This window comes from Capronia epimyces (assembly GCF_000585565.1).
Source record: "Capronia epimyces CBS 606.96 chromosome Unknown aczIQ-supercont1.3, whole genome shotgun sequence".
Taxonomy (NCBI): Eukaryota; Fungi; Ascomycota; class Eurotiomycetes; order Chaetothyriales; family Herpotrichiellaceae; genus Capronia; species Capronia epimyces.
The window spans coordinates 2,670,514-2,683,543 of NW_006912906.1; the positions used below are offsets into that span (position 1 = coordinate 2,670,514).

Sequence of the window (13,030 nt, forward strand, 5' to 3'; positions counted from 1 at the left end):
CGGGCCTAAGTCAGACCCTCGGCCACTCAACGACGCACGCGCTTCTCCTCTCTAGCATTTCTCTTAGGTCGTCCTTGAACAAGTGGCGTGGAGCCAGCCGCTCCTCTCGCGAATCATCAAAAGTCAGGGTCCTCATCAGTCCGTCTGCGTCGCCCACCCTTCTGAACTGCCCTGTTGGCTGTGCCTCCGTGACTTGGATCTGGTAGGCGCTGTTCCTGCTCTGTACCAGTCATGCCTGGCCATTCTTCTGGTGTCGAATCCTAGGCCCCTCACGCCGCAAGAGAACAACTATCACAGGAACATGCCGCAACGAGCAGCAGGAGTGCTGTTTGGAATTTTGAAATACCATCATCATCCGTGCTGAGATGACAGCGCTCCGCCACCGTGCCCCGGGCTCTCCAGTACTACTAGTACCATGGCTGGCAGGCAAGAGGGGGCGACCGACTATAACGGTATTGCCAGCGACAACACCCGACTAGTGCACGGCCCCGAAAACTGTTGCACCTCGAGGTCCAGGCACGAGTTACTGAATACAAGCCTGTTAAGAAGTGTGCATGCACTACCTACAGCCTTATGAACTGGTCCATAGACCGTATCAACCAGGCTCTTTCTCCCTCTTCCCGACGGTCATCATGTCGAAAGTAAATGCGCTGTCTCAAGAACTCTCATTTGGAGCCCATTCATCTTACAAAGGTTATGCTTAGCTGCGCCATTGGCAAACACACGGCCACACCCTTGTCCTCTCCGTGGCCGGCAATATCTAGAAATGCACATCATGAATCAATTTCCTGCAAGACTAGTCCCTCGCACATAGGACCGCGGCGCTCGACCATCGCTTTCCAGGACCAGGAGCACATCTCGAGCCTGGATTTTGGTATCCTTGTCCTCATCCCACTGGCCAAAGGTTTTCTCCTTAGAAACTGCCCGCGTACGGTCTGGGCCAGGAGTGCCTGCGACTGAGGTTGAACCCGATGGTGCAGACTTGCCCGGAGTGCCCGCGGGACTTGCGCCCCCGCCTTTACCTGCATTCATCCAGTCGTACGTTCTTGACTTCTTGTTTCCAAATCGGCTTCCAAGCATACTAGACACCGCCATCCGGGCTGCCTCATTGGCAGATTTATGTTGTTGTTGTTCGGAAAATTTTGACTCTGCGAGCTTCCTCTCTTTCTTCGTCGTCTTCTTTTCTGATTCGAGAGCGGCGACAAGGGTGGCCTCGGGTGTAGCGTCGCCTCCTGGCGTTGTCTCTGGTTGTGCAGATGCTCGGCGTCTTGCACGTTTCTGCCGCCGCGCTTCCTCAAGCGATCGTTCCGAAAGGGAGGCCTTCTCCAGAACGGATGCAACAAGTGCAGGACCACTCTGGTCACCTGGTAGGGACTCACTGTTGGCCTGTAAATGGGTACCTATGATAAAGTTAGCAGGAAGTTAATGCTACAGAGGAGCTGCTCACGCTTGATGCCGGAGCTACCAGCTGGACTAGATGCTCCTTCAGGCACATCGGTCGCTGGTTTGGCCACGAACGCAATGTCTTGCCATTCATCAGGGACCTTTCCTTTCGAGTGCTGTCGCCGTTCCAGTGCTAATCTCGAGGCTGAGCTGACGAGACCCGTCATACGCGCCTTTGTAGCCAGACTGATGACTTTCATAATATCGGAGAGGCGTTCACCCTTCTGCCCAGTATCGAGGATGGCTTGGCCTCTGTCAATCACACGAGAAGCGCCCTCCAGGCCATTAACTCGCACGGTAGGTGGCGGCGCATGCTTCTGCGTATTCACCAACACCCCAGACTGCGGATCAATCAAATGTTCGGTGATGCTAATATTTCGGATTCTCTCGTTCAGCGCACCGCCCAGCAGAAACAAATCCCAAAGTGGCTGTTGACTATGCCTCGCAGCTTCCCAGTCCGCACGTGCCTCCTCTCTTTGTTTTCTTTCCTCCGCTGACGGCTGGTACTCCGGAGGTTGACTCTGGCCATCAATCTGATCTTTCGGAGTAATCGGTGTTCCTCCGCCTGAACCAGGCCCAGAATATGAGGAAAATGAATTGTTTTGATAGTCGAAATTCGCGCCTTGCGACTGCAGCGCGGCTTGTGGCGTAGAGCCACCATAATAGTCTGGCCTGACCAGCATTCTGGCTTCCTCTTCAATGTTGATCCCGGTACCCGACAAAATATCTTCGTAGTTTCGGTCTTCTGCTTTATCACTCGGTCGCTGAGGAGGTGGCATCAAGCCTGCCCGGGGAGCAGTAGATGGAACTCCATTTACCGGCGTATTCGCGCCTGGAGTCGCGGGCTGCGCATTAGGTGTAGAGGGATAGCTCTGGATTGGGAAAGGAGAGAGGGCGTCAGGGGAGAGTCTCGGTCTTTTCGCAGCTGGTGGCTGAGTGTATTGCTGGGGCGAGAACTGCTGAGGTGAAGGTGAGGAATAGTTCATACCCATTTGCGGGGACTGAGGTCCAAGTGAATTGGGTCGGCCATTTGGTGCTGAGAAATCGCGCTGAAAGGAGGCAGGAGACTGGGGAAGAGGAGGCCGTGAAGGCGGCAGCGGCGGCTGTGACTGAGCCATCGTGTTTGAGGTGGTCATGTTAGATGTCTCGTAAAGCAAGATTCCACCGGACCGTTTGTCTTGTTCTTTGCTTTCCTGAGCGAGCGTAGTCGACCGCTCAGCTCTCGTCCTGTCCCTGGCATGCTAACCGCGACCTTGCGACATCCGAACAAGTAAACGATATGTGAAATGTCTGATGCGGGAATGATAATACAGAATAGTTGGTGGTCAACTGGATGGGTCACTCACGACTTTGGTTCAAAGCGCAGCCTGCCTTCCTGGAAACATCACTACAGTCCTTGTCACGTGATCGCGACAGCCTATTATTTGCCTGCGAACATTCTTTGGGACAATCAGGATTTCTTACCACCACTTGTTTCCTAAGCCGAATGTTTCTCAAGATCACATGAACTTCAATCCTTGGTGTTCACAACGCGTTACTCGGTGTCCCATTTCACTCACGAGACTCAACCTGTGGTGAGATCCATGATTCACCACTCTCATCAGTAACGCTCTCAACAGTGTGACAACAGTGTGACAACTTCCCCTCGTGGCCTCCTCTTCAATTTCCCTTCTGGATCAGAGGCAGTCCAATGTTCAGAGATTCCTTGTCACCGCATCTTCGGTAGCCACGGTGCATTATGGCGACGAAAAGAAAGGCTGCGGCCATGACTTCGGTCGGAGAAGAGGACCCTGTTGACCCTTCAGATGAGCTCGTGTTTATTGGGCTGGGCGGATGTCAAGAGGTCGGGCGATCATGTCATATTCTACAATACAAGGGCAAGACTGTTATGGTAAGCAGAATTTCAGTATCTGCGCAAGCCAGGATTGACCAATATGCAGCTTGATGCCGGTATGCATACAGGCCGCGAAGGCATGTCAGCCATGCCCTATTTCGACGATTTCGATCTCAGTACTGTGGACATACTTTTAATCAGCCAGTAGGTGATTTCCCCTTCCTTCTGTTAGAGCGTGTTCTTGTCCGGCCAGATCTCAAAAAGACTGTGCATGGGTTACCATATGGCAATGTCTGGCTGTGCGGATTCAGGATGTAATTGTTGCTTATGAACGAACATGGCCATGGTTATGAACAAATTTGTATTCATAGGCAAACATCAATACAATTCCGTTCAGCCATATGCCTTTCCTCCTCCCGCTTCTAGTCATTGTTCCTCGATCTTCAGTCCCCGAGCATGATAGCAATGATCAAGGCCGTTATTCTCTAGAATCGGTGACTAACGGCAAATGTGTTACAGTTTCCATCTTGACCACGCGGCAGCATTGCCTTATGTTCTAGCGAAGACCGACTTCAAAGGACGAGTCTTCATGACGCACCCTACCAAAGCAATATACAAATGGCTCATTCAAGACTCTGTCAGAGTGAGTAACACATCATCTACTTCTGACCAGAGGACGTCGCTCTACACTGAAGCCGACCACATCTCGACCCTACCACAAATCGAAACAATCGATTTCTACACTACGCACACCGTCTCAGGGGTCAGAATCACCCCGTACCCAGCTGGCCATGTCCTCGGAGCCGCCATGTTTCTAATCAATATTGCCGGACTCAACATATTTTTCACCGCCGACTATTCACGGGAACAAGATCGGCATCTAGTTGCCGCTGAAGTCCCTAACAAGGCAACCGTGGGCAAAATTGATTTGCTCATCACGGAATCGACATTCGGGATCTCGAATGCGCCACCTCGAGCAGAAAGAGAAACTGCGCTCCTCAAATCGATTACGAACACCCTGAATCGTGGCGGCAAGGTGCTCATGCCGGTTTTTGCCCTGGGCCGAGCGCAGGAACTTCTTCTTATTCTCGAAGACTACTGGTCCAAGCATGCGGAACTTCAAAAGTATCCCATATACTACACAGGCAATACGGCACGGAAGTGTATGGTGGTATATCAGACATACATCAATGCCATGAATGACAACATAAAGCGCATTTTCCGTGAGCGTATGGCCGAGGCGGAGGCCGCTGGGAATGCCAAAGGTGTCAGCGCAGGTCCCTGGGATTTTCGCTTTGTTCGAAGCCTGCGGAATCTTGATAGATTCGATGATGTGGGTGGGTGCGTGATGTTGGCTTCGCCGGGTATGCTGCAATCCGGCATGTCTCGTGTCCTGCTCGAACGATGGGCACCAGATCAACGGAATGGGGTGGTCATGACAGGCTACAATGTTGAAGGAACCATGGCTCGAACCATTCTGTCAGAACCCGAAATGATCCCTGCGATAATGAGTGGCGGCAATACTGGTGTAGGTCAAGCAATGGGCCGAAAGACCAGAGACGACGAAGGAGCGGTAATGATCCCGCGACGATGTACTGTTGAGGAGTTTCAGTTCGCGGCCCACGTCACCGGAGTCGAAAATGTGGACTTCATCGAGCAGGTTGCGGCGCCTCATGTCATTCTTGTCCACGGGGAACGATCACAAGCCGCACGGCTAAGATCAAGACTTTTGGATTTGAACTCTCGACGGCTGGCAAGCAACCCAGGCGCCCATCAGACCAAAGTATACAGTCCAGAAAATGGCGCCGAAATCAAGATCCCCTTCCGAAAAGACAAAGTGGCCAAAGTGGTGGGAAAGCTTGCTCAAATACCTCCACCCACATCCACCGACCCGGATGATACCAGGGTGGTCAGTGGAGTACTGGTACAGAATGGCTTCAAGCTCAGCCTCATGGCCCCTGAAGATCTACGAGAGTATGCCGGGCTGACTACCACTACGATTTTGTGTCGACAGCATATCACTCTTGCCGCTGCCGGGATCGAGCTGATTCGCTGGGCTCTTGAAGGCACCTTTGGCAGTATCGACGAAGTAGGGTCTATCAAACCGGATGTGAAAGATCATGGCTCAGACCAGGGCAAGACGACAGGCGAGCTGACGAATGGACAAAACGGCGTCAAATATGAGGAGGCCGACGAAGAGATCGTGACTGAGCCTCCGCGCACTTTCCTCATCATGGGCTGCATCACTCTCAAGTGGTCGGGTCGAGACAAGGAGATCGAACTGGAATGGGAAGGCAACACCATGAATGATGGAATTGCAGATGCCGTGATGGCAGTGCTGATGACGGTCGAAAGCAGCCCTGCGGCTGTCAAATACTCGTCGAGCAAGTCGTCTCACTCACATGACGTTCATCCTGAAAAGAAGACGCTCCCACACAACGAGCACACCGGCCTGACGCCCCAAGAACGCTTCTTGAGGCTTTGCATGTTTCTTGAAGAGCAGTTCGGTGATGCCATCACACCCATAGAGAAGCCCAGGTTGCAGTTTCAAGCCGACATCAAAGTGATGACGGAAAATGGGGAACGCAAAAAGGAGGAGGATCGGTCGGAGGACGAAGACGACGACGACGACATGGAAAGTGCCGAGGCGGCCGAGTGTGCGCGATTGGCCGCCTTGGGCATTCCAGTTCCCGGCTTGGAAATTCGATTCGACAAGCATGTTGCGAAGCTGTGGCTGGAGAACCTGGATGTTGAATGTTCGAACACTGTTTTAAGAGATCGGGTTAAGGCCGTGGTGGAGAGAGCCGTGGAAACCATTGCCCCATTATGGACCGTTCGCGGACAGTCAAAGAACTAACCGACCACACCACACCACGCCACGCCACGGCGTTCACGATCATCACCACCATCAATTCGGTATGGAAGAAGGAATACGCCGATGAACCCCCGGGCGACGAGTCATGGATTCGACGTCGTTGTGGTGCAGGACACCGCATGCCCTCAAGGCTGTCTACACCTTGGTACGGCCTCTATCACCCCTCACCCTGTGTTTGTATACGCGGGCAGGAGTCAACATAGACTTAGCAGACTTGTGTCTCGTCCCAGAGCAGGACGAGTATGGTCGATAAGCTTCTATAGAGTACAATCCAAGGGCTAGGGCCATCAGACAGGAGGGACTTCCAATGTTTTATTTTGTAATATCGCAGTTCACGATCCAGAATTCACACAGATATCCTGTGGGAAGACGAGGACCAGCCAACAAATAGAGAAATATGAGAGCTGATTTGAAACCAGCAATGCCTGCCCACTGGACCAAACATGTCGAGGGGTATTTCATGCTCGTCACTGCCTCGGCTCCCCCTAAGAATCAGGCTTATATTGCAGTTGCGGTTGCGTTCATACTCATTACATATCATATATTTGCGGCATTCACATTCACTCGCTTACTAGTAATACCTAATAATAGATGGTAATAGATGGCTGGTGGTGGGCTAGGGCTGGATGGATGATAACGTACGGAGTATAGGATGTAGATTAGAGCCTTGTGTCGTCTCGTTAGAAGATATAACGGCTGAGGGGGGCCGAGATTGTTGCCCAACCGGACATAGTAGTACTGGGCACTGTACGGGGTACCCTTAGAAGTATTTACAGGGCAAAGTAATTGGTTTGATTTGATTTGATTTGCTCTGCTTTGCTTTGGACAGACAGAATACAATCCAAATCCGCCCTGAAGGTCCAGCCTCGTTGACAAGCATGTCCGTACGGATAATCCCATAGCATATCAGCTGCAAGACGCTCCCCTCCTTCCCAATTCCTCCGTCTATCCATTGTCGCAATATCCTGTTCTCCATTCCCGCCTCTTCCTCAATTTGATTTCCTGCTCCTCCTTTGGCTGTACCTGGTTTTAGTCACGGGCGAGTTTTTCTGATTTCTGATTTCTGATTTCTGATTTCTGATTTCTGATTTCTGATTTGTTCTTTTTTTCCCGACCTACTTCACTTCTGTATAAAACCAACTTAAATCCTTCTTATGCGCCACCCCATCCCCATACATGCCGCCCCAGCTGCTGATGGTTGTGCTAGATGCAGCCGTATTCTTTACCTCGTCCCCCAGTTGGGGGAGGTTGGGTGGCTGAGAGTTGCTGTGTTCGCATGACGGGGACGATCTCACTAGGGCATGTTCGTAAGGTCTTTGTACAGCCAGTTCTCGGCCGGTGGATTCGGATTCACTCTCATGACTGCTGGTAGGGCTGTCTCCGTTGATTGGTTCTCCCTCGAACCTGCTTGCATCTTGACTTTGACTCTCATGGGTATAGTAGCAGACGTAGTCTCCAAACGACGTCCATGTATCAGCGGTTGCGAGAAGCGGGTCGGACTTGAGTGCTGCCAGATCGATCAGGTTGACATAAGTGTCAGCTGGACAACGTTCGCGGTGGCGTTGTTGGCCCTCTAGAGGTGGCTCGGTTGGCACTGTGTGGATGGTGTACGAACTGTTGACAGGCACCGTTTCCCATGACTCTATAAATCCGACGGTTGGAATTGGAGGCAAGGTCTTTTTAGCCCACAAGGAGGCTGACGACGGCGGCGACTGCTTCTTCCATAATTGTCTTGGGGGCATATAGACTTCGTCCTTGTCCTCGGGACATTCCGTAATGTCTTTCAAAACACTGGCAGCCACCCTTCCTGCATTGTTCGCGACAGTGTCGACACTGTAGAAGGACTCTTGCGCTGGCATTGGATGGGGATGCTGGTACGGGCTCTGGCCTTTCCGGGATGGATCGGCGGATACCGAGTTGGAATCGGCTGCATTTCTACTCTGAGATTGAGAGTGTCGTTGCGGAACCGCTGGAAGACAGGGGGGGCTATTCAACGCGGCATATGCATCCACCACGTCCAGTTCAGCCCCGTCAGCCTCGTCCAGATGGTCTGCGTCCTCAAGGACACCGCCCAGGTGTATGTGCTTCTCGCCATCCTTGTCCCCATCAGGCCCGGGCAGATCCACGAGTGTCTTCTTTCGCAACGCATGAATCTTCATTCTGAGCCGCATCAGCTCTCGAGCCTCCATCTCGTTTTGCGCAATGATTGCATCAACATCGACATCCTGACCTGTCTTGCTCGTAAGGTGATCCAGTAAAGCATCGATCCACGCGTGCACCCAGAGTTGAAGTCTAGGGTTCCCATGCTTGGCCAGAAATTTGCTCGTCGCCCGCGATTGAATTGCATATCTGAGGTCCAAGAGGGCTTCCAAATCACCAGTAATATGGGAAACAATACACGCCTCGCACAGGTCTTGCTGGTACTGCCACTTCAAGTCTCGCGTAGAAGCTAGAAATGTCATCTCATACTCTGCCGGTGCGAGCCATAGGGCATGCAACGACCTCAATCTTGTCACGCGACCGAACTGCTCACGGGTCAAAAGCTGGCTGCTCCAGATGAGGTTGTTGAGACGCTCGCCGACTTCGATCTGGATGTGGTGCAATACCACCTCGACCACCGAATAGTCAAGATTCTTGTGCATCTTGCAGAGGTGACCTAGAGGAGGGAGTAGCAGCCGCTCCAGCCGACCAGGTCGCAGCAACGCAGGCAAAGCTTTGGCGTTTTTGCTAATGCGTTTGGCTCGCTCTTGTAGATCTTCATCTGGTCGGAACTGGAGGATGCTGGCTAATGCAGGGACATGCTCGCTGGGAATATCTAGCAGATGCATCTTGTTAGCACACCTGGGCAAGATGAGGCAGTCAGTGGTAGTCTCAGGCTTACCTGAATGTCCTGGGTGTTGAGAGATTGGCTAGTTGCAAGGCCAACGGTAGAGAGAAGAGACTTTGCAAACCAGTGGATGGCATAATGTCCGACAACGATGGTAACGAAGAATATGTATTCTCCTTGTCATTGCCGGCTTCACGGTCCTGAGCCCACAGACACAATGCGCTGCAAGGGTCGTAACCTTTGTTGACAGGAGACGCACAAAGAAACATACGGTCGGCTTTCTGCAAGTGTCGAGGCAGTGGCCACAAAGCCTTTGTTGCACGACTAACAAAGGCTGACAGATGAAGAAGCCGTAACGAAATGAGACGCTGGGAGAACCAAGACAAAGTCCTCATGCGCGACAGATAAGCAATCGCCGAGGCGTCAGAGGAAACAAGATTTGCTGGAAGGATATGGATATGACATGCCACAGCATGGTACCTGGCCATTTTATACACATTACCGGCGATACACAGTCTGGTGAATACAAGGCACATGAGCCTTTCCTAAACTCCGCCACAATGGTTCAACCGTACAGATCCCTGCTTGAAATTGTAGTCCAATACTGCAAGTGACTCCCTGGAAAAGAAACTCCAGCCATAGCAACTCCTCTCTTATGCAGCATCATCAGTGTACTCCGTCTGCATGTAAAATCGTAGGACTTCTGTTGTGCAAACGTCCTGAAACGCGATCGGAAATCAACATGGCATCAAACCCACTCTTGCGCCTCGTGCTGCGCCTCAGGGTTTGCCTCATCTCTTGTTCTGCTTTTGCTTCTTCTTGAAGAATTTGAATGCCGCCATTCGCCTTGTCATCAAGGACCTGCCTTTGACTCGAGCTAGCTTGCTGCTTCGCCTTATCTAGGTCGATCGTGGGAGAATTAACAATCGACGCGTCTGCGGCAGTGTCGGCATCAACTTTCTTCTGTGCGGCAATCCTGTCCCGCATGTAGCGGGCGGAAACATCGCCACCACTCCAAGCTGTCCCGAGGAGACGATCCCAGAAGGTGAAGAAAGGCTGGGAGAAATTAGTCTTGATGCCCCAGCTCTGATGGTGCACATCATGATAGGCGGCATTATTGGATGTGAGATGTTGGAGTGGATCCCATGGGAAAGCGTATCCGCAGTGGTCGTCGACAGTCTTGATCGTCGAGCAGGTGAAGAACCAAAGGCCTTGCCGTAAGGTCATCCTGGTAGCAATGTACGCTAGTCCGGTGCCCAATGTGTCAAGCAGCAAGCCTTCCAAGGGGTGGTTGTAGAGAGCCCCGAATGCATAGGGGACGTACAAGCGGTGATGCCGCGAGTGGAGGGTAGTGTACAAGAATTTGTTCATGTGCATGGCTCGGTGGAGGAAATATTGCCACGTGTCGACGATGAGGATTGCCACCAAGAACTGCGCAAACGGGATGGCAACCCAGTAGATCAGCGTCGCCGCTGAAATCTCCCAGGCCGCAAACGATCGCGTTGAATAAACACCTCCAGACACGGCACCAGCCAACTGAGGGTAATTCTTGAACGCCTTTTGCGCAAATGATATGGCGTCGATGCCAACGACCGCAAACAATTTCGGAATATACCTTTCTGCCAGTCGCAGACGTTGCGCCCAGACTGCAATGTCGTATTCTTCTTTGCCACAAGTTTCCATGGGATCGAAGGAAGCCAACAGCAATCCAAATGCAGTCTGGATCACTTGTTGTATAATCACATCTCTGACCACCTCGTGTCTAGTGACATGGTTGCGTTTGAGCACTTCTGCAGGAGTGTGCAGCCTGTACTGCGAGCACAGATCGTATGTATCAAGAGCGTGGAAGAAAAGGGAGACTACCCAGTAGGCCACGACGGGAGCCAGTAGTTGTAGGACGGCATCAGATACACCGGAGATCAAGGGTGGACGAGGGGCTAAGGTGTAGGGCGGAAGCGGAGGAAGGTCTGTAAGTGTCCGATTCGCCATACTGTCGACCATGCGGCGTTTGCAGAGCTCAGGGTGAGAAGAGTGGTACGATCTCAAGAGAACAATAGTATACAGTCACGTCCGGAGGACTCGGAACGGGATCAGAAAGGAGCGGCGCAGGTAGACAAAGGTCTCGTCCTGGAGAGGGTCGGAAAGGTCAAGTCATCGGTAAGAGGAAACGAAGAAGGAGAAAACAATATAAGAACAGAAGGGAAAAAGGAGCAGTTTGTATTAAACCAGATTGAGGCAGAAACAAAAGGTGGAGAGACACGGATTGGAAGGTGATGCTGATGGAGGTGAGTGGATTTGCCACCATGAGGCTTTAATTCCCGATTGCGGTGCAGCTAAAACCGCGATTTATGCCAGTTATACGAAGAGATACGAAGGCCGGGGCCGAAGGGACAGGTCTCTCACGTGACTCAATCTTCGACAGCTGGGCTGTCACGTGACGGAGTAGTCCCGAGGACCTGGCCAAGAAGAAATCTGCATAAAGCGGCGGGGGCATTTTCCTTCGGTCGCGATGTGCAACGGTGGAATTTTTGGCCTCTCCCCCACCTAGAGCCACATTTCTGCCTCCAGTCCTTCTCTCCTGTCTGCGCTTCTCCCTCTTCCAGGTCTTTTTTTCTTTAGTCGATCGTCTCCTCTCTACAAGTTTATCTGCCTAGGTATTCCTTTTGAGCAGTCTGCCCAAGATGATCATCTACAGGGTAAGTGAACTCTGACCCTACATTCTGAACTCGGGAAACCACCCCGCCTCCAGCGAACATGGCGACTCACATTCTGTTGTTAGGATCTGATCACCGGCGACGAGATCGTCTCGGACGCCACAAAAATCGTCGATGCTGGTAACGGACTGTGGGAAATCGACGGCCGCATGATTAAGAAGGGCGCTGAAAACTTCGGTATGTCTGCAGCTCTTGCGCTCTGTAGCCTCAGTACTAAGTCAAATTCTAGTCCTCGAGGGCGCCAACCCGTCTGCTGAAGAAGGCGACGAGGATGGCGGCGATGATGGTGGCGACAACCAACCAGTTCTCGATCTTGCAGATTCTTTCCGCTGGCAAAAGTTGGAAGGCGGTATGAGCAAGAAGGCCTACCAGAGTGAACTCAAGAGTATGTCACAGGCACCATCTATTGATAAAGCATCCTACTGACGTCGCCTCTTCTCTTAGAATACATGAAGGCTCTGACGGAGAAATTGAAGGAGACTGGTGCTTCGGAGGAGGATATCAAAAAGTTCCAGTCTGAAGCACCAGCTGCGGCCAAGAAGATTCTGGGCAACTGGGACAACTATGACATCTACCAAGGCGAATCGATGAGCGAAAACGGCATGTATGTGCTGATCGATTTCCGTGAGGACGGTTTGACTCCCTATGCGACCGTCTGGAAGTGGGGTTTGGAGGAATACAAGGTGTAATCGGGAGGTTGGTTTGGATTGGATGCAAAGTGACAGCGGAAACCACCGACATGACTTGACGAACACGGAAGATGCACAGCGACTTGGTCGAGCATATCAGGAAGAATAGAAAAGTGCAATGTTGCCCGGGGCAGAACAATCTCACTTTGGAGATTGGTCCAACTTTCCTCGTTTTCGAACCCCGTCAAGTGATCTCCTCACCATATGTGTAGTGCCCTCCCTCTGCCAGACCAGAAAAGAAGCGCCCCTGTTGGTGTGAGGCTCTGGCGGACTTGCTATGTCTATATAAGTCGTGAATTGTGCTGACGGGCGAAACGATCGTTCACAGTGGTTGGGGAAGAGGCAGTTGATGACGATGTACCAAATGGTAGCAGAGCTGACAATTGGCGGCCCTTTTGACTTCGACCTTCATAGTCCGTATGGTACGATGAGAGACCCCGCAAATGCGAATGGGAGTTGCCAGGGAAAGATTTTCGAGGATGCTAGGATGAGACATCTCATTGGTGTCGACTGATGGATGGGAAGAGAGCGCGGCGCGGCCAGGCATCGTCCTTTCTTCTCAGCTGTCTGCACCGCCTCCCGTTGCAGGTTTCGGCTCCCGCTCCTGTTCTTCATTTTCAATGTTAAGCAGGACGTCCACCCTTGAAC

General features: G+C 52.0%; 5 protein-coding genes across 5 annotated transcripts; 2 read left to right on the forward strand and 3 right to left on the reverse strand.

Moving 5' to 3' along the window:
* Window positions 1-780: 780 nt before the first annotated feature.
* Window positions 781-2,561, reverse strand: A1O3_04240 (uncharacterized protein; the record flags this gene model as incomplete). The annotated part of the gene is made up of 2 exons (XM_007734370.1): window positions 781-1,364; window positions 1,448-2,561. 2 exons carry the CDS (start codon window positions 2,559-2,561, stop codon window positions 781-783), a joined length of 1,698 nt encoding a protein of 565 aa, XP_007732560.1.
* A 620-nt stretch (window positions 2,562-3,181) lies between these two features.
* A1O3_04241 (endoribonuclease ysh1) lies at window positions 3,182-6,134 on the forward strand (the record flags this gene model as incomplete). Its single annotated transcript, XM_007734371.1, has 3 exons — window positions 3,182-3,334; window positions 3,384-3,481; window positions 3,797-6,134. The coding sequence occupies 3 exons, from the start codon at window positions 3,182-3,184 to the stop codon at window positions 6,132-6,134; spliced, it is 2,589 nt and encodes an 862-aa protein (XP_007732561.1).
* A 1,133-nt stretch (window positions 6,135-7,267) lies between these two features.
* A1O3_04242 (uncharacterized protein) lies at window positions 7,268-8,980 on the reverse strand (the record flags this gene model as incomplete). The annotated part of the gene is made up of 1 exon (XM_007734372.1): window positions 7,268-8,980. The coding sequence occupies one exon, from the start codon at window positions 8,978-8,980 to the stop codon at window positions 7,268-7,270; it is 1,713 nt and encodes a 570-aa protein (XP_007732562.1).
* Window positions 8,981-9,645: 665 nt separating this feature from the next.
* A1O3_04243 (C4-hydroxylase) lies at window positions 9,646-10,968 on the reverse strand (the record flags this gene model as incomplete). Its single annotated transcript, XM_007734373.1, has 1 exon — window positions 9,646-10,968. One exon carries the CDS (start codon window positions 10,966-10,968, stop codon window positions 9,646-9,648), a length of 1,323 nt encoding a protein of 440 aa, XP_007732563.1.
* Window positions 10,969-11,660: 692 nt separating this feature from the next.
* Window positions 11,661-12,382, forward strand: A1O3_04244 (uncharacterized protein; the record flags this gene model as incomplete). The annotated part of the gene is made up of 4 exons (XM_007734374.1): window positions 11,661-11,675; window positions 11,759-11,870; window positions 11,923-12,078; window positions 12,138-12,382. 4 exons carry the CDS (start codon window positions 11,661-11,663, stop codon window positions 12,380-12,382), a joined length of 528 nt encoding a protein of 175 aa, XP_007732564.1.
* Window positions 12,383-13,030: the final 648 nt, after the last annotated feature.